The sequence below is a fragment of the Macaca fascicularis genome, chromosome Y, assembly GCF_037993035.2.
Source record: "Macaca fascicularis isolate 582-1 chromosome Y, T2T-MFA8v1.1".
Taxonomy (NCBI): Eukaryota; Metazoa; Chordata; class Mammalia; order Primates; family Cercopithecidae; genus Macaca; species Macaca fascicularis.
In genome coordinates this window covers 11280146-11301631 of record NC_132903.1, presented here as the reverse complement: position 1 = coordinate 11301631, position 21486 = coordinate 11280146, and the positions used below count along the sequence as shown (strand labels likewise).

At 36.9% G+C, this 21486-nt stretch overlaps 1 protein-coding gene across 1 annotated transcript in view; it reads left to right on the top strand.

The window, feature by feature from the left end:
- The first annotated feature begins 1645 nt into the window (after positions 1-1645).
- LOC141409523 (uncharacterized) overlaps positions 1646-21486 on the top strand; it is a 62020-nt gene continuing 42179 nt past the window's right edge. The window contains exons 1-13 of the mRNA XM_074030520.1: positions 1646-1785; positions 2068-2159; positions 2715-2766; positions 3253-3316; positions 3405-3544; positions 4929-5000; positions 5741-5791; positions 7352-7408; positions 14540-14686; positions 14969-15060; positions 15616-15667; positions 16154-16217; positions 16306-16445. Of these exons, the coding sequence (XP_073886621.1) occupies positions 1747-1785; positions 2068-2159; positions 2715-2766; positions 3253-3316; positions 3405-3544; positions 4929-5000; positions 5741-5791; positions 7352-7408; positions 14540-14686; positions 14969-15060; positions 15616-15667; positions 16154-16217; positions 16306-16445 (1062 nt within the window). The 5' untranslated portion in view covers positions 1646-1746. The remainder of the gene's footprint in view (positions 1786-2067; positions 2160-2714; positions 2767-3252; positions 3317-3404; positions 3545-4928; positions 5001-5740; positions 5792-7351; positions 7409-14539; positions 14687-14968; positions 15061-15615; positions 15668-16153; positions 16218-16305; positions 16446-21486) is intronic.

Genomic DNA, 21486 nt, shown 5'->3' with positions numbered 1-21486 from the left:
ATATAAGACATTTTTAGAAAGGAAGAACTTTAGACATAGTTTTTTAAGTTTTTCTCTCACATCATTGTCATGAAATAGCCCTATTAAAGGAAAGAATTAGGAGTTAGTAACAAACCCAAAATAGCAAGTATAAGCACAAAAGAATAGAGAAAAGCAATAAACTCACCTTCAGATGATTTGAGAATTTAGAGATCATCTCTACCAAAGCTGTGTAGAATCAGTAACCTCTAGCATCTTATTAACAAAACAGGAACTCTACTTTCTTATTAACTTCTGTGACATCACTGTGCTTTACAAAAAGACGTATAGTTTCTCTTGTCTTTTGTTTTCTTTCAAACAGGTATATTTTTGCTAGCTTTCTGTTTTGCAGCCTTTTGTACTTACCTTTTGTAGTCAACAGGCACTTCACCAAAGATTTTTAAATTAGCGATGTGCCATAGTTTCATGGTGTTTCAATTAGTTCTTAATTAAAATTTCTCCAAAATAAGTCAGCTAAAATAGTAAAGCCAAAAAGAAACTTGAAAAAAATTTACTGAAATTAATTCAAATAACAGGACACTAACTTACATTGGCATACCGCTTTTACCACTTTATACATACAAAGTGAATTCACAGATGTTATCTCATTTCATTCTCAAAGCAGTTTGCCCAGAGATACACAGCTGGCAAGTAAGTGGCTTATAACCACTTACCAGTAAGGAACATAAACCTAGATCTCCTGACTTGATTAATTTTTGTTTCCCTATGCTAGATTGTTTCTGCAACATTACTTATGAATACTACTTCAGAAAATTTTACATTAATCTTAGAGTTTACTGTGGAAATAATAAAGACAGTTCTAATCAGAATCTAGAAAATTAATGAATTATATGTATTTTTCTGTCTGAAAATAAAGATGGTATCATATATATCTGTCAGCCCACTGTGAAAATTAGAATTACCAGTTGGACTGATTTGGTGTTACCCAGGAGAAAAATGTTATTTCAAAAGAAGCTTTGAACACCCTACTATGAGGGAAGAGGATTATAACCTGTTTTTTAGAAGGAGCTGTGACATGTGAACAATACTGTTTGCATGAGCCATTTCTAAAGTAAAGCAGATATACTAATACAGGGAGTGCTAACATTGTAAAAACTCATGTTAATTGTGTTGAAAAAGGCAAAGCAAGACAAATTGGTTTAAAACTTTGAGGCTTATTTTCTTTTTGATGCGGCTCTTTTTTTTTTTTTTAAGGTTTATCCTTAGTATACTCAGTAAAGTGAAAAGTTTATGAATATAGAACAGGGTGATTTTAATAACTTTATATAAATCTGAACTTTCTAGTTTTGGATTTTTTTTTAACTAATTCGCAGAGTATTTTCACAAATACTAAATAAGTATTCTTTCACAGCATTGTACAAGACTCGGTGATGAGCAACACTGGGCTTAAGAAAGTACTATATCCTTTGGTTAAATTCCATCCGGATGTACTCTGATTAGTTTAGATCCTGAACCTGAACTTAGCTGCAGTGGTGACTAATTTACAATGAAAATACTTTTTATAAAATATTTTACACTTAAAACACAAAAATTATATTTCACATTATGTATGGGTTTTGCCTGTATATCTAATTATGATGTCTACTTTCCAAATTACAGCCTGCTGCAAATCCTGAGACTCCAAACTCAACCAGCTCCAGAGAAACTAGCACCCAGTCTTCATCTGCTGCAGTTAGCCAAGGCTATGTTTTACCAGAAGGCAGAATCATGCCAAACACTGTTTTTGTTGGTGGAATTGATGATAGGGTATTGTATTCATACCTCATTTTTGCCTTAAAGTGCATTATGAACAATGGGATTTGGGCCCTGTTACAAACTTAATTTTTTTTTTTTTCTTTGTACTTCATGGAGGCTTAGAGTTGGGTTTACTTTTGACCCATAGGTACTAAAAATATCTTTGACAAAGAGCTACCGGTCATTTAGGTAAAACTGGGGGAGAAATTTTCACCTCATTGTAGTAAAATTGTAGTAAAATGGAAATTTTTGAATGCTGAATTTTTACTCTTGGAATTCAATTCTTTTCCATAGATGGATGCAACTGAGATTAAAAGCTTCTTTGGTAGATATGGTTCAGTGAAAGAAGTGAAGATAATCACAGATCGAACTGGTGTCTCCAAAGGGTGAGTAATTTTATCAAAAATACCTGAACTCTAGTCACCTATAGTGTGTCAAAGAAGACTTCAAAAGTGATACTGTGACACATGTATAAATGAAATTTTTTGCCGTGTTAGTTTCTTTCATGTAGGGGATAAAAGGTTATTGCCAACTCTTTTATTTATTCATTTTTCTAATGTTTATTTTTAAATGTCTGCAATTCCTGTTTCATACAAATGAGTTACCAGTTTTGTCAAATAATTGTTTTCTTCATACACTGCACAATGTCTTAAATTTTAACCGTCTTGTCTTAGATAGTAAGTTAATTTCAGGTTCACAGATATGAATTCTTTGTTAATCAATAAAGTTTTCACACTGTCCTAATCTTAGCACATTTTGACATAGTTCCGATTAGGAAAAAGAAGTATTTGTAGAGGATCTGTCATGTACATCTTAACAAGTAGTTATCATGGTATATTATTTATCTTTTGTCACGATCACTGCTGTATATAGAATAGCAGAAGTTCTGAACTATGTACTGCCTGATGGTGATTTTATACTTCATTTATCTGCCTTTATAGCTATGGATTTGTTTCATTTTTTAATGACGTGGATGTCCAGAAGATAGTAGAAGTAAGTAATCTAATAGAAAAATCTATTATTTATTTTATTGATACAACATTTAGTGTTAGTGATATACTAAGTCTTGTGTAAAATTTGGAGAAAGATATACTTTCTGTTCAAAATCCAAACTTAGAGTAGCCACATAACTTGTTAGATCCTGTTTATTTTTGACTGGACACCTAGGTTCATGAACTACAGGCAGGAAGGGTTGTAGAAAGGGTTGTAGAAAGGGTGATGAAAAGTTTTTGATCACCTTTCACTTGATGCCTCTTGACACTGATTAGAGTAGTAAGGATAAGTAAGGTAGCTTCATGATGACAAATTATAATTTGGTGTGTATCTATATATACTATATAGATATACTATATTATCTGTATAGAAGATATACGGATCTTCTATAATAATAGAAACTTCAGAAGACTTTATATATTTACCCAAGTCTTGGAAGTCAAGACTTGAAAACTGAGTCTAGTTTTGTTACTGTTTTATTTTCAGTCACAGATCCATATCCAGGGTAAAAAACTGAAGCTGGGCCCTGCAATCAGAAAACAAAATTTGTGTGAGTAGGAAAAGACATTGTTCTTTTTGACACGTGTAGATTTTCAGATAACTAAAAATAGGCTTTTTCCTTTTTGCTTTTTAAAAAGGTGCTTATCGTGTGCAGCCACGTCGTTTGGTATTTAATCCTCCTCCTCCACCGCAGTTTCAGAATGTCTGGAGTAATCCAAATGCTGAAACGTATCTTCAGCCCCGAGTCGCGCTGAATCCTATAACTCAGTACGTTCAGGTGAGAACTGCTTACGTTCCTGTTGTCTTATTTTAGTCATCATTCCTTCTGTGCAATTGTATCTACACTTCCCATAGTAGGTGGCAATAGAATCCCTGTTTGAATACCTTGAGTGATGGGAAATTTATTATTTCTGTTAGAAATTTCTTCTTCTTAATGTTTGTTATATGAGCAAAAAATCTACATACATTGTCAGTCTTTCTATTAGGAATGACCTCTATAGACACATGAACAAATCTCTTCCTATCTCTTCCTTTTTCACCCCACGTAACTAATTCCTAAAGTATTTGGAAGCAGCTCTCCTCATGTACCTGCCTAGTTCATTTTTCTGTAAGATTAGGAATTCATCTAGCTATTCTTTACTAGAGATGATTTCCAGATGCCTCCTCATGTAAATTGCTGACTTCTGGATATATTCTGGTTCTGGAATGGGTAGATTTCTGATCTGTTTTACTGTTGTCTATAAAACCCATGAATTTCGGGCATCTAATTTCTCTCATCCTGGTTACTTTGATGTTTAAAGTAGGATTTGACATGCTCTATCACTTACTGTTGATAAATAATATTTATTTTCTTCTTAGTTCATTTTATATTTGTGTTAGTTAAAAGACATTTTCTTTGATGGAAAATAAAGTAAGAAAATAGTAGTGGAATAGTTCTTCAGTATCTCTCGTTTGTTAACATTTTCCGTGTATTTGAAACGTGTGGGGACCTCTTCTTCTTTTTCCTTCCCTGAACAATGGCTAGAAAAAAAGCCCTACTTGTTTCTGTCATTTACTATGAGCCATTACTGATTCTGAGTGTATTCTTTTGTGCTGCTACCTGTATGTTTTTAATTAGTAAGTATTTATTGAAACAGCAGATATTACAGTGTCTCTTTTCCAGTTGTGGATTATTTACTGCCCTTAGTTTTTTGAAATAAAGTACAGAGAAAGCCATAACATCTGTAGAAGAACTACAGTACTACCCTGTATTATTGTCAGATACAAAACAATCTGGAAGTATTTAGGCAAGGAAATAATAAATGTATTAATTTAACTTACGTTGAAATCTGTCTTAGTAGAGCCTTATTACCAATATAAGAAATAACTGCTGGTTGGGCATAAGTACACAGAAGTAAGGTAAACTTTGAATGGTGAAGTAGTCAGTTATTTTGTAATTTGTCTCTTCCCCCTCCCCACTCACAGGATAGCACTTGACACAGAATATTTTTCTTCCTAAAGTCAGTCATTCATTTAGAATTCTGCATTGTTGTATATAGAAAAACAATTAATATTTTAAAGTTTTTCCTTTTTTTTGTTATATTGGGAATGATATTTCTTTCTCATTTTAAAAAAAATGTTTTACCATAGCTAATCATTCTTTCTGTAAACTTTATTTTCAGGCATATCCTTCTTATCCAAATTCACCAGGTCAGGGCATCACTGGATATCAGTTGCCGGTGTATAATTATCAGGTATTTGAAGAGGGAGTAACATGATTTACTTCAGATATTATTGAGGCCTTTAACTTGTTTATACAAATTGCCTGAATAGTCAGTCATTTTAAACTAGTGAAATGTAGCTTAAATTGAAGAAAACACTTAGAATTGATCAGAATGAAGACCTCTGTATTATTTTGAAGTAATGGAATAACATTTTGACAGGAATACAGTTAGCAGTAACTTTTCTGTAGAACAGATTTTTGAGATTTGATGTCTCCTATACTGCAGCATGTATTTTTTTTATCTTTGCTATCAAAGAGTTGAAACATCCAGACTGACTTCCATGAATTTTGTAGAGATACAGAGTGAAATAAAATTATTACTCAAGTCTTAGATCCCAGAATTGCAATCAGATTTTTATTTTAGCTTGCTGCTTCATGATAGTAGTTCTCTGGGTCTCTTTTCAGAGATATGACTATATCTATGACCCATTCTTGTATCAATCATAATAAATTCAAAGAACTGGTATCTTTGAGAGTTCCACAATGCTATCTCCAGAAAATTTGGAAAAAAGTTGAGGCTTTGTATGTGGAAGTAACAACAAGAACTTCAGGAATTAGTAACCTATAGCACTTCTTTTTTCCATTCTGTTTCTTTTATTATAATAGCAAATGAGCCAGCATGATACATACTTCAATATTGTATATCTGATGTGTTTTTGAAAATGTATAGGAATATTTGAATCATTTTGGTTTCCATTTTGTTTTTTCAAGATGCCACCACAGTGGCCTGTTGGGGAGCCAAGGAATTATGCTGTACCTCTGGTAAAGTCAGTTAGCCAAACATATACTCCCTGTTCTTTCCTGATTTTTTTCTGTGTTATATATGCCTACAAATATTTTTAAATCGTTCTTTATATTGATGTGTTATGTTTTGTTACCTTCTTTTTAACGTAATTATAAACTCCCTGGGAGCAATAGTGCCTTTTTCTCTCTCAGGTTTTGTGTGTCTAAGCAATGGCTGGTTCACGTAATGATCAATGTTCAGTTACTTGTTGATAGACTGTATAATCCCAGAAAGATAGTATTAATATGGCTTTAGAATGAGCACGTATCTGCCTGGAATCTACCTCTGGCTTTACCGTCCTTAAAAAAAAAGTGTTGAAGAGAAACAGAAATGTTTTGCTGTTAATTACTCCTAAATAAGTGTAGGAACAAAAAAGAGTATTACTTCTAAAACACCTGAACTGCTTTCCCCCAATATAATGAGTTCACGAAAATGTTTGATAGCAACTGTCTGTATGTGTCTGCCTGGTTGTTTCCTCTCTAAGGTTAGCAATTCATCCAGCTATTCCTTACTGGGAATGATTTCCAGATGCCTCCTCATATAGATTGCTGGCTTATGAATATATTCTGGTTCTGAATTGGGTAGATTTCTGATATGCTTACTGTGTCTGTAAATCCCGTGAGTTTCTGGCGTCTAATTTCTCTCATCCTGGTTACTTCAATATTTAAAGTAGGATTTGACGCACTCTATCACTTATTGGTGTTAAGTAATATTTATTTTTTTTTAGTTTGTTTTAATTTTGTCTTAGTTTAAAAGACATTTTCTTTGACGGAAAATAAAGTAACAACATAGTAGTGAAGTAGTTCTTCAGTGTCTCTCATTTGTTCACATTTTCCATGTATTTGAAACGTGTAGGGTATACCTCTGCTTCTTTTTCATTATGTGAACAAAGGCTAGAAAAAAAGTCCTACTTGTTTCTAACATTTACTTTGAGCCGTAACTGAATCTGGTTGTATTCATGTATGATGCTACCTATATGTTTTCAAACTGTAAGTATTTATTGAAACATAGGAGACATTATACTGTCTCTTTTCCAGTTGTGGATTATATACAGTGCTTAGTTTTTCAAAATGAAGTACAGAAAAAACCATAACGTTTGTAGGGGAACTTCATGTTACTCTATAATATTGGCAGATACAAAACTCTTCATAATATTTAACATAGAAATAGCAAATGTATTAATTTAACTGACATTCAAACCTGTTTACATTCAAACCTGTCTTAATAGAGCCCTATCACCAGTGTAAGAAATAACATCGGGGTTGGCATAAGTACACAGTATAAATAAAGTAAACTTGTCTGGTGAAATAGTCACTTATTTTGTCATTTGTCTGTTCCCCCTCCCCACCCAAAGCATAGCACTTAACAGAATATTTATTTCTTCATAAAATCGGTCACTCATTTAGAATTCTGCAATGCTGTATATAGAAAAATAATGAATGTTTTAAAGTTTTTCATATTTTTAATATTTGGAATATTTCTAATTAAAAAAATGTTTCTCTGTATTCATTTATTCTTACTGTAATCTTTATTTTCAGGCATATCCTACTTATCCAAATTCACCAGGTCAGGTCATCGCTGGATATCATTTGCCTGTATGTAATTATCAGGTAATTTAAGAGGGAGTAAAATGATTTACTTTCAGATATTGATGCCTTTGTTTATACAAATTGCTTTAATAGTTTGTCATTTTAAACTAGTGAAATGTACCTAAAATTTAAGAAAACCCTTAGCATTTGTCTAGAATGAAGAACTCTGTATTATTTAGAAGTAATTGAGTAATATTTTGAAAGGATTGTACTTTGCAATAACTTTACTGTAGGACAGTTTTTTGAGATTTGGTGTCCCCTTCTGTATTGTAACATTTTTTTTTTCATATTTACTGCCAAATAGCTGAAACATCCAGACTGACTTTTATCAATTTTTTAGAGAGACAGAGTGAAATAAAATTATTACTCAATTTTTAGAGCACAGAATTCGAATTATGTATTTTTTTTTAGCTGACTGCTTCACATTAGTAGTTCTCTGAGTATCTTCATAGATACGACTGTATATTGACCCATAATCATATCTGTGGTAATAAGTTCAAAGAGCTAATATGTTTGAGATTTCCACAATACCAACCCCAGAAAATTGGTGAAAAGTTGAGGTTTTATGTATAAAAGTAACAACAAGAATGTCAGGGATTAGAAACCTAAAGTACTCTTTTTTCCGTTTTGTTTCTTGTATTATAATAACAAAGGCTTTGGTATCCGGATGATGTTGGCCTCATAAAATGAGTTAGGGAGGATTCCCTCTTTTTCTATTGATTGGAATAGTTTCAGAAGGAATGGTACCAACTCCTCCTTGTACCTCTGGTAGAATTCAGCTGTGAATCCATCTGGTCCTGGACTTTTTTTGGTTGGTAGGCTATTAATTATTGCCTCAATTTCAGAGCCTGCTATTGGTCTATTCAGGGATTCAACTTCTTCCTGGTTTAGTCTTGGAAGAGTGTAAGTGTCCAGGAAATTATCCATTTCTTCTAGATTTTCCAGTTTATTTGCGTAGAGGTGTTTATAGTATTCTCTGATGGTAGTTTGTATTTCTGTGGGGTCGGTGGTGATATCCTCTTTATCATTTTTTTATTGCATCTATTTGATTCTTCTCTCTTCTTTATTAGTCTTGCTAGTGTTCTGTCAATTTTGTTGATCTTTTCAAAAAACCAACTCCTGGATTCATTGATTTTTTGGAGGGTTTTTTGTGCCTCTATCTCCTTCAGTTCTGCTATGATCTTAGTTATTTCTTGCCTTCTGCTAGGTTTCGAATGTGTTTGCTCTTGCTTCTCTAGTTCTTTTAATTGCGATATTAGAGTGTCAATTTTAGATCTTTCCTGCTTTCTCTTGTGGGCATTTAGTGCTATAAATTTCCCTCTACACACTGCTTTAAATGTGTCCCAGAGATTCTGGTATGTTGTATCTCTGTTCTCATTGGTTTCAAAGAACATCTTTATTTCTGCCTTCATTTCGTTACGTACCCAGTAGTCATTCAGGAGCAGGTTGTTCAGTTTCCATGTAGTTGAGCGGTTTTGATTGAGTTTCTTAGTCTTGAGTTCTAGTTTGATTGCACTGTGGTCTGAGAGACAGTTTGTTATAATTTCTGTTCTTGTACATTTGCTGAGGAGTGCTTTACTTCCAATTACGTGGTCAATTTTGGAGTAAGTACGACGTGGTGCTGAGAAGAATGTATATTCTGTTGATTTGGGGTGGAGAGTTCTATAGATGTCTATTAATTAGGTCTGCTTGCTGCAGAGATGAGTTCAATTCCTGGATATCCTTGTTAACTTTCTGTCTCGTTGATCTGTCTAATGTTGACAGTGGAGTGTTGAAGTCTCCCATTATTATTGTATGGGAGTCTAAGTCTCTTTGTAAGTCTCTAACTCACACCAGTTAGAATGGCGATCATTAAAAAGTCAGGAAACAACAGGTGCTGGAGAGGATGTGGAGAAATAGGAACACTTTTACACTGTTGGTGGGATTGTAAACTAGTTCAACCATTATGGAAAACAGTATGGTGATTCCTCAAGGATCTAGAACTAGATGTACCATATGACCCAGCCATCCCATTACTGGGTATATACCCAAAGGATTATAAATCATGCTGCTATAAAGACACATGCACACGTATGTTTATTGCAGCGCTATTCACAATAGCAAAGACTTGGAATCAACCCAAATGTCCATCAGTGACAGATTGGATTAAGAAAATGTGGCACATATACACCATGGAATACTATGCAGCCATAAAAAAGGATGAGTTTGCGTCCTTTGTAGGGACATAGATGCAGCTGGAAACCATCATTCTTAGCAAACTATCACAAGAACAGAAAACCAAACACTGCATGTTCTCACTCATAGGTGGGAACTGAACAATGAGATCACTTGGACTCGGGAAGGGGAACATCACACACCGGGGCCTTTCACGGGGAGGGGGGAGGGGGGAGGGATTGCATTGGGAGTTATACCTGATGTAAATGACGAGTTGATGGGTGCTGACGAGTTGATGGGTGCAGCACACCAACATGGCACAAGTATACATATGCAACAAACCCGCACGTTATGCACATGTACCCTAGAACTTAAAGTATAATAATAATAAATAAATTTTAAAAAAATAAAAAAAATTTTTAAAAAGTATAAAAAATAAATAAATAAATAACAAAGGAACCAGCATAAGTACTTCAATATTGTGTATCTCATGTGTGTTTGAAAATGTGAAGGAATGTTTGAATGACTTTTGTTTCCTGTCTCTACTAACAATACAAAATAAATTAGCCAGTCGTGTTGACGCACACTTGTAATCCCAACTACTCGGAAGGCTGAGGCAGCAGAATCACTTGATCCTGGGAAGCAGATTGCTGTGAACTGAGATCATGCCACTGCGCTGCAGCCTAGGCAACAAAGGGGAGACTCAGTCTAAAAAATAATAATAATAATGCTATGAATATCTTTGTGTAAATATCTTGGCATGCTTGTACTATTAATTTCTTGAGACTAGTTATTATAAGTGTAATTGCTGGGTGAAAGCGCTTTGCCCCTTTTATAACAATTTTATCACTAATTCTCCTAATTAGTATAGTGGTAAGTATCCCCGCCTATCAAATTATGATAAACTTTTTCCGAGGTACTCTTGGTAAATCAGAAAGTTACTAGGAGTTTTTAAATTTTCAACCTAATAGCTGAAAAATACATTATGTTGATGTGTGCTTTTTTAAATCATCCATGAAGCTGATCATTGATCATTAGCTTTTCAAATTACTTTTTAAATTTTATTTGTCTTCTTGATTCATAAAAACTTTGTATTAATATTCAGTTTTGTCATACATAGTGGAAAAAATATTTAGTAATAATAAGGAGGTTCCCTGGTGCCCTTACCTTACTCCTGATTTCAAAGGAGTTGACTCTTCTAGTATTTCACTATAAGTTTGATGATAGAGTAGAATTAGATTGATGGAAAATAAAAGTGCTCTTATTTCTGTTTTACTTCAGTTTTTAAAAAATTTAAAATGATAGTGTATTTTATCAAATGCTTTTACAATAATGAATTAAAGTAACATATCCTGTGAATGGAGTATTCTTGCATTCCCAATATAAACTTAACACTCTATATATTGCTGGAATGTTGTGTTTGTGTTGAGGGCAGGGATGGATCATCTGGATGAGGTTTTGTTACTTAGTATGCTTTTAACTTTGTTAAATGCATTGAGAAATACTGTTTTCCTCTTTGAAAATGGAGTTTGCGCGTAGCTTTCTTTTATTATTTGTGGCCACAATGCATTTTTCAGGTCTCATATAGTTCTGCTTTCTTGTTTTTTCTTGCTTAGTTTTGCTAGGATTATTGCTTGAATTTGATCCTCCCTACCCACAACTTTGCTAGAATCTGCTCTTGAATTTACTTGAAGTTTTAATTCTGATTTTCATATCATATTTTCTTAATTTTAATGTTCTATTTATTTGCTCTTCTTCCTGTTGCTGTGAATGTAACTTTGATGACTACAAATGATAGGCTTTTTCCTGGTCAGTTTATATAAATACTAATTTGCTTATATGTTCACGTAGCAATCGAAATAGATAATACTGGCAAAAGAGCTAACATCCCAGGAGTTTAAATAATGATAAATTATTCCAACTTTTAGCTGTCTTTGTCACTTGGTTGTCCACATATAACAGGGAATATATTTGCTATAAATAGCAATGAGAGTTGTGTATGTGATGGTCTTGAAGCTCACCCCGTTCCCTGTTCCAACATTTCTCATTTCAAAATTCACCAACTCATTTAAAAGTATGATTAAGAAAATTACTTCTTTAATGTAGTTTCTTTTCAGGACGCTATTGATGGTTATGATGGTACTTACTTTAAAATTAAACTTTTGCTTATCTTAAGCAAATTCATTTATATTTTTGTCCATAGTTTAAAATTAATCACAGTTGTCTATTGATATTGGATTTTTGTATGTACATTATATAATTATGTATACATACACACACAGTAGGAATTGAACAATCACTGCTAATCAAGGCAGATAAGTATGAAGTACATTGCTTACTTCGATGTAAGTAAAGCCACCTCCTGACTGAGGACAAGGACATCATGATGACTTCCTTAATTTAAAATGTTATGACACTATTAAAGTGATTCAGTGAATTTATATGTATGATTCCAGTTAAGCAGAGACAGCCAATTTGTAAGATCCAAGCTAAAGTCCAACTTCTCATAATATCAAATGCATTTTTTATTCTATACCAAACTACCCTTGTTTCAAGCATCTGTTTTAGTGTTGTATAGAGTATGAGAATCAGAAGATATCAGAGATGTTTTCCAACCATTTGTTTTCAAGCACGGAAACTGAATCTGAGGTCATGAAAAGATACACTTTACTGACCGATGAAAATCAGGTTCTTCCTAAACAATAAATTTCCTCTTCAATTCTTGTGGCACTGTCACAAGGTTTCTTAACCCACACCCTTTTAAAATTTGGGACCAAATAATTCCTTATTGTAGGAGGCTGTCTTTACATTGTAGGATGTGCAGTAGTATCCCTGGCCTTCAGCCCATCAGATTCCAGGAATACATCTCAGTTGTGACAGCCCATCTCTAAACATCACTAAATGCTGCTGGGGCTCAGAAATCTTCCCCAGTTGAGAATCAGTGCATTTCCCTAACCAGTAATAATCTGACATAGTTTTCTGCCAGATCTTACATCTTTAAATTAAAATACATCCAACATTATGGTGCAGAGACAATAGCTTGTTTATCAAAGAAAAACGTATCCAAAGTTCATCCACAAATCAAGAGGGAATTGAAAAGGAGAAAAAGAAACCACAGGAGTTTCAGAATTCCTTTTGTTTTGTTTTATTCTGTTTGTGATTTCTGAATGAACTGAGAAGGGATTGGTAAATTATCTATAGGGAAGGGAAATCTAATCAAGTCCCCAATAGTTCAGGATAATGCAGCTTAATGTCATCTAGAAAAACAATGATATAAGAAATTTTTAGAGAGGAAGAACTTTAGACATAGTTTTTTAAATTTCTCTTTCACATCGTTGTCATGAAGTAGCCCTATTAAAGGAAAGAATTAGGAGTTAGTAACAAACCCAAAATAGCAAGTATAAGCACAAAAGAATAGAGAAAAGCAATAAACTCACCTTCAGATGATTTGAGAATTTAGAGATCATCTCTACCAAAGCTGTGTAGAATCAGTAACTTCTAGCATCTTATTAACAAAGCAGGAACTCTACTTTCTTATTAACTTCTGTGACATCACTGTGCTTTACAAAAAGACGTATAGTTTCTCTTGTCTTTTGTTTTCTTTCAACAAGTATATGTGTAGTAGCTTTCTCTTTTGCAGCCTTTTGTACTTACCTTTTGTAGTCAACAGGCACTTCACCAGTGATTTTTAAATTAACAATGTGTAATATTTTCCTGGTGTTTCATTTAGTTCTTAATTAAAATTTCTCCAAAATAAGTCAGCTAAAATAGTAAAGCCAAAAAGAAACTTGAAAAAAATCTACTGAAAATAAAATCAAATAACAGGACACCAACTTACATAGGCATACCGCTTTTACCACTTTATACGTACAAAATGAATTCACAGATGTTATCTCATTTTGTTCTCAAAGAAATTTGCCCAGAGATACACAGCTGGCAAGTAAGTGGCTTATAAATAACCACTTACCAATAAGGAACATAAACCTAGATCTCCTGACTAGATTAATTTTTGTTTCACTATGCTAGATTGTTTCTCCATATATGTGTGTGTGTGTGTGTGTGTGTGTATGTGTGTGTATGTATGTATATATGTATATATGTATATAACTTATGAATTCTGCTTCAGAAAATTTTACATTAACCTTAGAGTCTACTGTGGAAGGAATAAAGACAGTTCTGATCAGAACCTAGAAAATTAATGAGTTATATGTATGTGATTTTTTTTCTGAAAATAAAGATGGTATCATTTATATCTGTCAGCCCATTGTGAAAATTAGAATTATCAGTCGGACCGATGTGGTGTTACCCAGGAGAAAAATGTTATTTCAAAAGAAGCTTTGAACACCCTACTATGAGGGAAGAGGATTATAACCTGTTTTTTAGAAGGAGCTGTGACATGTGAACAATACTGTTTGCATGAGCCATTTCTAAAGTAAAGCAGGTATACTAATACAGGGAGTGCTAACATTGTAAAAACTCATGTTAATTATGTTGAAAAAGGCAAAGCAAGACAAATTGGTTTAAAACTTTGAGGCTTATTTTCTTTTTGATGCGGCTCTTTTTTTTTTTTTTTTTAAGGTTTATCCTTAGTATACTCAGTAAAGTGAAAAGTTTATGAATATAGAACAGGGTGATTTTAATAACTTTATATAAATCTGAACTTTCTAGTTTTGGATTTTTTTTTAACTAATTCGCAGAGTATTTTCACAAATACTAAATAAGTATTCTTTCACAGCATTGTACAAGACTCGGTGATGAGCAACACTGGGCTTAAGAAAGTACTATATCCTTTGGTTAAATTCCATCCGGATGTACTCTGATTAGTTTAGATCCTGAACCTGAACTTAGCTGCAGTGGTGACTAATTTACAATGAAAATACTTTTTATAAAATATTTTACACTTAAAACACAAAAATTATATTTCACATTATGTATGGGTTTTGCCTGTATATCTAATTATGATGTCTACTTTCCAAATTACAGCCTGCTGCAAATCCTGAGACTCCAAACTCAACCAGCTCCAGAGAAACTAGCACCCAGTCTTCATCTGCTGCAGTTAGCCAAGGCTATGTTTTACCAGAAGGCAGAATCATGCCAAACACTGTTTTTGTTGGTGGAATTGATGATAGGGTATTGTATTCATACCTCATTTTTGCCTTAAAGTGCATTATGAACAATGGGATTTGGGCCCTGTTACAAACTTAATTTTTTTTTTTTTCTTTGTACTTCATGGAGGCTTAGAGTTGGGTTTACTTTTGACCCATAGGTACTAAAAATATCTTTGACAAAGAGCTACCGGTCATTTAGGTAAAACTGGGGGAGAAATTTTCACCTCATTGTAGTAAAATTGTAGTAAAATGGAAATTTTTGAATGCTGAATTTTTACTCTTGGAATTCAATTCTTTTCCATAGATGGATGCAACTGAGATTAAAAGCTTCTTTGGTAGATATGGTTCAGTGAAAGAAGTGAAGATAATCACAGATCGAACTGGTGTCTCCAAAGGGTGAGTAATTTTATCAAAAATACCTGAACTCTAGTCACCTATAGTGTGTCAAAGAAGACTTCAAAAGTGATACTGTGACACATGTATAAATGAAATTTTTTGCCGTGTTAGTTTCTTTCATGTAGGGGATAAAAGGTTATTGCCAACTCTTTTATTTATTCATTTTTCTAATGTTTATTTTTAAATGTCTGCAATTCCTGTTTCATACAAATGAGTTACCAGTTTTGTCAAATAATTGTTTTCTTCATACACTGCACAATGTCTTAAATTTTAACCGTCTTGTCTTAGATAGTAAGTTAATTTCAGGTTCACAGATATGAATTCTTTGTTAATCAATAAAGTTTTCACACTGTCCTAATCTTAGCACATTTTGACATAGTTCCGATTAGGAAAAAGAAGTATTTGTAGAGGATCTGTCATGTACATCTTAACAAGTAGTTATCATGGTATATTATTTATCTTTTGTCACGATCACTGCTGTATATAGAATAGCAGAAGTTCTGAACTATGTACTGCCTGATGGTGATTTTATACTTCATTTATCTGCCTTTATAGCTATGGATTTGTTTCATTTTTTAATGACGTGGATGTCCAGAAGATAGTAGAAGTAAGTAATCTAATAGAAAAATCTATTATTTATTTTATTGATACAACATTTAGTGTTAGTGATATACTAAGTCTTGTGTAAAATTTGGAGAAAGATATACTTTCTGTTCAAAATCCAAACTTAGAGTAGCCACATAACTTGTTAGATCCTGTTTATTTTTGACTGGACACCTAGGTTCATGAACTACAGGCAGGAAGGGTTGTAGAAAGGGTTGTAGAAAGGGTGATGAAAAGTTTTTGATCACCTTTCACTTGATGCCTCTTGACACTGATTAGAGTAGTAAGGATAAGTAAGGTAGCTTCATGATGACAAATTATAATTTGGTGTGTATCTATATATACTATATAGATATACTATATTATCTGTATAGAAGATATACGGATCTTCTATAATAATAGAAACTTCAGAAGACTTTATATATTTACCCAAGTCTTGGAAGTCAAGACTTGAAAACTGAGTCTAGTTTTGTTACTGTTTTATTTTCAGTCACAGATCCATATCCAGGGTAAAAAACTGAAGCTGGGCCCTGCAATCAGAAAACAAAATTTGTGTGAGTAGGAAAAGACATTGTTCTTTTTGACACGTGTAGATTTTCAGATAACTAAAAATAGGCTTTTTCCTTTTTGCTTTTTAAAAAGGTGCTTATCGTGTGCAGCCACGTCGTTTGGTATTTAATCCTCCTCCTCCACCGCAGTTTCAGAATGTCTGGAGTAATCCAAATGCTGAAACGTATCTTCAGCCCCGAGTCGCGCTGAATCCTATAACTCAGTACGTTCAGGTGAGAACTGCTTACGTTCCTGTTGTCTTATTTTAGTCATCATTCCTTCTGTGCAATTGTATCTACACTTCCCATAGTAGGTGGCAATAGAATCCCTGTTTGAATACCTTGAGTGATGGGAAATTTATTATTTCTGTTAGAAATTTCTTCTTCTTAATGTTTGTTATATGAGCAAAAAATCTACATACATTGTCAGTCTTTCTATTAGGAATGACCTCTATAGACACATGAACAAATCTCTTCCTATCTCTTCCTTTTTCACCCCACGTAACTAATTCCTAAAGTATTTGGAAGCAGCTCTCCTTGTTGGAACCGAACTGTCGATTCCCTCCTGGGCAGGGGTCTCCGCGAAGGATCACCGACACGAGATTCACAGCAGAGAGTTATTTATTACTAGAGCAGTAGGGTCCCAAGCTCTAAGTTGGCCCTGGGACCCCGAGTGCTTGTTACAGGTTGTTTATATAGGCAAACACAAGTTCAAACACAGCTTAAGGCGCGAAATTCAAACAAAGCTTTAGGCGCGTGGTAATTGGGTCTAGCTATGGCCTGAGCAAGGTGTCTTGTTCTAATTGGTTAGAGCAGGACCTTATGAGGTTTTTTCTTGGAGTTGCTGATTCCGGGAACTTCGAGGCAGGGTGGGACCCCCGGAATTGGCAGGGTGGGACCCCATGAGGTTGTTTCCCGGAATTGGCAGGGTGGGACCCTATCAGGGTGAACCCTATCGAGGCAGGGTGGGACCCTATCCAGAGCCACCTGGTGTTAATTTTTTTATATATGAGGCCTAGTTTCTAAGTTTTATGAGGCCTAGTTTCATTCCCTCCTCTTTTTGTGTCAGAGGCTCAATCTTGAGCCTTTTCTTCAGTCCTGAGGGTCTGGTATTGTTGGGTCAGAACCATAGCATGTACTATGTTTAATCTATTTTTAATAAGGGTGAGTAAGCGGTTGAGTATGCATGGCCCGAAAGTCAGGATGAGCGTGAGCAGGATGAGGGGTCCTAAGATGGTGGAGATTAGGGTGCTAAACCAAGGGGATCGGTTGTACCAATTTTCAAACCAATTTTGCTGAGATTCTCTCTCTTTTTTTTTCTTGTCTAATCTTTCTCTTAGTTTTGCCATAGAATCTTTAACTACTCCTGAATGATCTGCATAAAAACAACATTGCTCTTTCAGGGCTGCACAGAGCCCGCCCTCTTTCAGAAAGACAATTTCTAGTCCTCGTCGGTTTTGTAATACAACTTCAGACAGAGAAGTCAAGGACTCTTCAAGTTTTGTGATAGATTGTTCTATGGCTCTAAGGTCTTCATCTATGGCTATTCTAAGTTGTTGCAGATGATGGTTACCATGCACTAGGGCTGCTGTCCCGGTCCCAACTCCAGCCGCTACCCCAATTCCTAACATAACGGCGAGGGTGAGGGAAATAGGTTCTCTCTTTGGTCTAGTATGAGTTTTTTGCTCATACCGGAGATCAAAGGAGTCTCCAGAGTGATAGTATACTCCGGGAACAACTTGTACCAATACGCAATAGTGGGTGCCGCTGCTAAAAACGGCTGTGGATACACAGGGGGTGAGCCCAGTGTTGCAAGCCCACCAGTCCGTCTCGGAGGGGACCAAATAGTGATTGGAGCTGGGTACTGTCAAGGTTACATTACAAAGATGCTGGTGACTAGGGGGCCCTCGGCCTATGCAGGTCCCCGACCCAGAAACCTCAGCCAGGGTTAGTTTTCTTTGTTGTTCCCACGCGCATCCAGTAGGATTGGCGGAGTTAGTGAAATTATTAGTGGAGGCGATGCCTTCATAGTAAGGGGGGCCTGTTGCCAGACATAGCCAGCAAGAGGAGGTAAATTCTGGCTTTGTCTGGTTTAAAGCGAAATAGGAGCCTTTTATGAGATTTAGGAGCCTGTCACCTATTCCCAAGTCAAGGGGCCCGCGGGTGACGTTTTGGGCTGAGGGTGTGTATTTAGAGGAGGTGGAGATTAAGGGCGGGGAAGTGCTTTTAGGAGCTCTTGGTTGGGGCTCTCTCGATGCAGGAACCAGGGGCTTCCCTGTTTCTGATAAAACTTGGTTTGGTCCTACTGCGACAGGGGCTGTGATAGGGTTGACTATTAATTTGATTTGGATAGGGATTCCATACAGTGGCTTTTGGTATAAATATAGGCCCCATGTTAACCCGGATATCCAACGGTTATCAGATTTTGCTGCATCTTCAAACTTGATGCGGACCAGATTGCAAGTTTTTGAATATCGGGTTCTGGTGCAGCGCTGGACAAAGGACATGGTTATGTACCAGGGTTTCGTGGCCCATTTCCATTCTCCATCATTAGTAGTTATACAGGACCAACTAGCGCAAAACAGGGCATCTATTTCTCCACAAGTTTTTCTCATTTCTCCTGTCCTGAATCCGGGACAGGCATAGAACCCGTTCCGGCTTACGGACACCCTTCTAGCCTGTTTTCTCCATTCTCCCCCTTCCATGTCATCTATCTTTGCTATTTTGTCTAGGTTGAAATAGAGGTCAGGGAACCAAGTCCCTATAGGAGCAATTTTTGAGGTTTTATCTAAGACCTCATGAGTACTAAAATCAGTTACCTGCCAGGTCAGGTTATATGGCCGGTGGGGGTTATTACTGCCAGCAACGCAGGGAAGGAGGGCTAGTAACAAGCAAGGGGCTAGATACGAGAGAGTCTTATCTTGAGCGGGTCCTCGGAGCATCGGAGTCTCCATGTCTCAGGTGGTGTTGGTCCGGGCGTCCCTGGAGCAGCCTTGGCGTGGGATGCGTGGATCCAAGTGGAGATTCCGTCAACCTTTATGGCTGTGGGCGTGGTCAGGAGAACAATGTAGGGTCCTTTCCACCGAGGCTCTAGTCCTTGAGTGCGATGCTGTCTAACGTAGACAGAGTCTCCCACCTGGAAGGGGTGACTGGTTTGTGGATGTCCTGGTTGGTACAGTTCTGCCAAGGGGGCCCAGATTTGGGCCTGTACTGCTTGGAGTCCTTTTAGCCGGGCCTGTAGGTCAGTCTTAGGATCGGAGGGGGAGAAGGAGTTAAGCAAGGTTGACAAAGGGGGAGGTCCTCCGTAGAGGATTTCATATGGAGTGAGCCCAAAACGGTTAGGCGTATTTCGGGCCCTTAACAGAGCTAAGGATAGGAGGCATCTCCAATCTTTTAAACCAGTCTCTAAGGTCAATTTAGTAAGGGTCTCTTTTATTGTTCTATTCATTCTTTCTACCTGTCCTGAGCTCTGGGGTCTATAGGCCAATGTAATTTCCAATTAATCCCCAATATCCTGGCGAGCCCCTGACTTACCTGAGAAACGAAGGCCGGCCCGTTATCTGACCCAATTACCTTGGGAAGTCCGAATCTAGGAAAGATTTCTTCCAAAATTTTCTTGGCTACTATGTGTGCCGTTTCTTGCCGGGTGGGGTAGGCTTCTACCCATCCTGAAAAGGTATCTATAAACACTAGTAAGTACTTATATCCAGCATAGTGAGGTTTTACTTCAGTGAAGTCTATTTCCCAATAGACTCCTGGGCGGTTACCACGAGTTCGTTTCCCTTCTGGCACTCGGGTAGCCCCAGCGTTTACTTGCTGACAGACCTTACAGGCAGATGTCACTTGTTCTACAAGGGTAGTTGCCTTTGGGATTAGAAAGTCAGTTTTTTCAATCAGTAATTTTAGCTTTCGACTACTCAAGTGTGTCCAGGCATGCATTTGCTGGATCATTGCCAGGGCCTCCTTTTGGGGAAGGACTATTTTTCCTCCTTTTTCCCAGTTTTTAGTGTCTTTGTTTTCTATGGCCCCTATGGCTTTTGCTTTTTCCTGGTCTTCTGGGGTATAAGTATGTTCAATAGTTATATGGCTGGTTTCGTCAGGTTCTGTGGCTAGGGTCAGTACTTCCGCCATGGCGGCTTGCCTGGCTACTTGGTCAGCCTGTCTATTTCCTACTGCGACTGGATCCTGTCCTTTCTGATGCCCGGGGCAGTGAATTATAGGCACTTCTTGAGGAAGAAGAAGGGCTTTCAATAAGGCAATTATTTCAGCTTTGTTCTTGATTTCCTTTCCTTCTGAGGTTAGGAGACCTCTTCTTTCATAGATACTTCCATGAGTATGAGCCGTTGCAAAGGCATATCGGCTCTCAGTATAAATGTTAGCTTTCTTTCCCTTGGACAGCTCTAGGGCCTTGGTTAGTGCTATTAACTCAGCCTTCTGTGCAGACGTGCCAGGAGGTAATGATTGTGCCCAAATGGTGTTGTGACCATCTACTACTGCCGCTCCTGCCCTCCGGGTACCTGAGTCAAGGTAACTGCTGCCGTCTGTGTACCAGGTGTGATCCGCGTCTGGGAGTTCTTGGTCTTTAAGATCTTCTCGTGTTCCATGGGTCTCAGCCAGTATTTGCCGACAATCGTGTGGGCTTGGTTGGTCTTCTGGTACCGGCAGCAGCGTAGCAGGGTTTAGGGTGACCGGAGGGCCAAACTGGACGCGATCCGTGTCCAGTAGGAGGGCCTGGTAGTGGGTTAGGCGTGCGTTGGTTATCCACCGGTCCGGAGGCTGCTGCACTATGGCCTCTAGAGCATGTGGGGTAATAACAGTCAGTCGCTGCCCAAGGGTTAACTTAGCAGAGTCCTTGACCAGCATAGCGGTGGCTGCCATGATACGGAGACACGGGGGCCAGCCGGCCGCTACAGGGTCTAGCTTCTTAGACAGGTGTGCTACCGGTCTTTTCCAAGGCCCTAATTTTTGGGTCAAGACCCCTTTGGCAATTCCTTGCCTCTCGTCCAGGAAGAGGGTAAAGGGCTTTGAGGTGTCCAGTAACCCAAGGGCCGGGGCAGACAAGAGTGCTTGTTTTAGTGCCTCAAAAGCCAATTGATGCTCTGTCTGCCAGGTGAAAGGGGTGCTCTCCTTGGTGAGTGCATAAAGCGGGGCGGCCAGTTCAGCAAAACCGGGTATCCACAAGCGACAGAACCCAGCAGTTCCCAAGAATTCACGTACCTCCCTGGGATTTTGTGGTGGTGGAAGGCGAGCCACTGTCTCTATGCGCCCAGGGCTG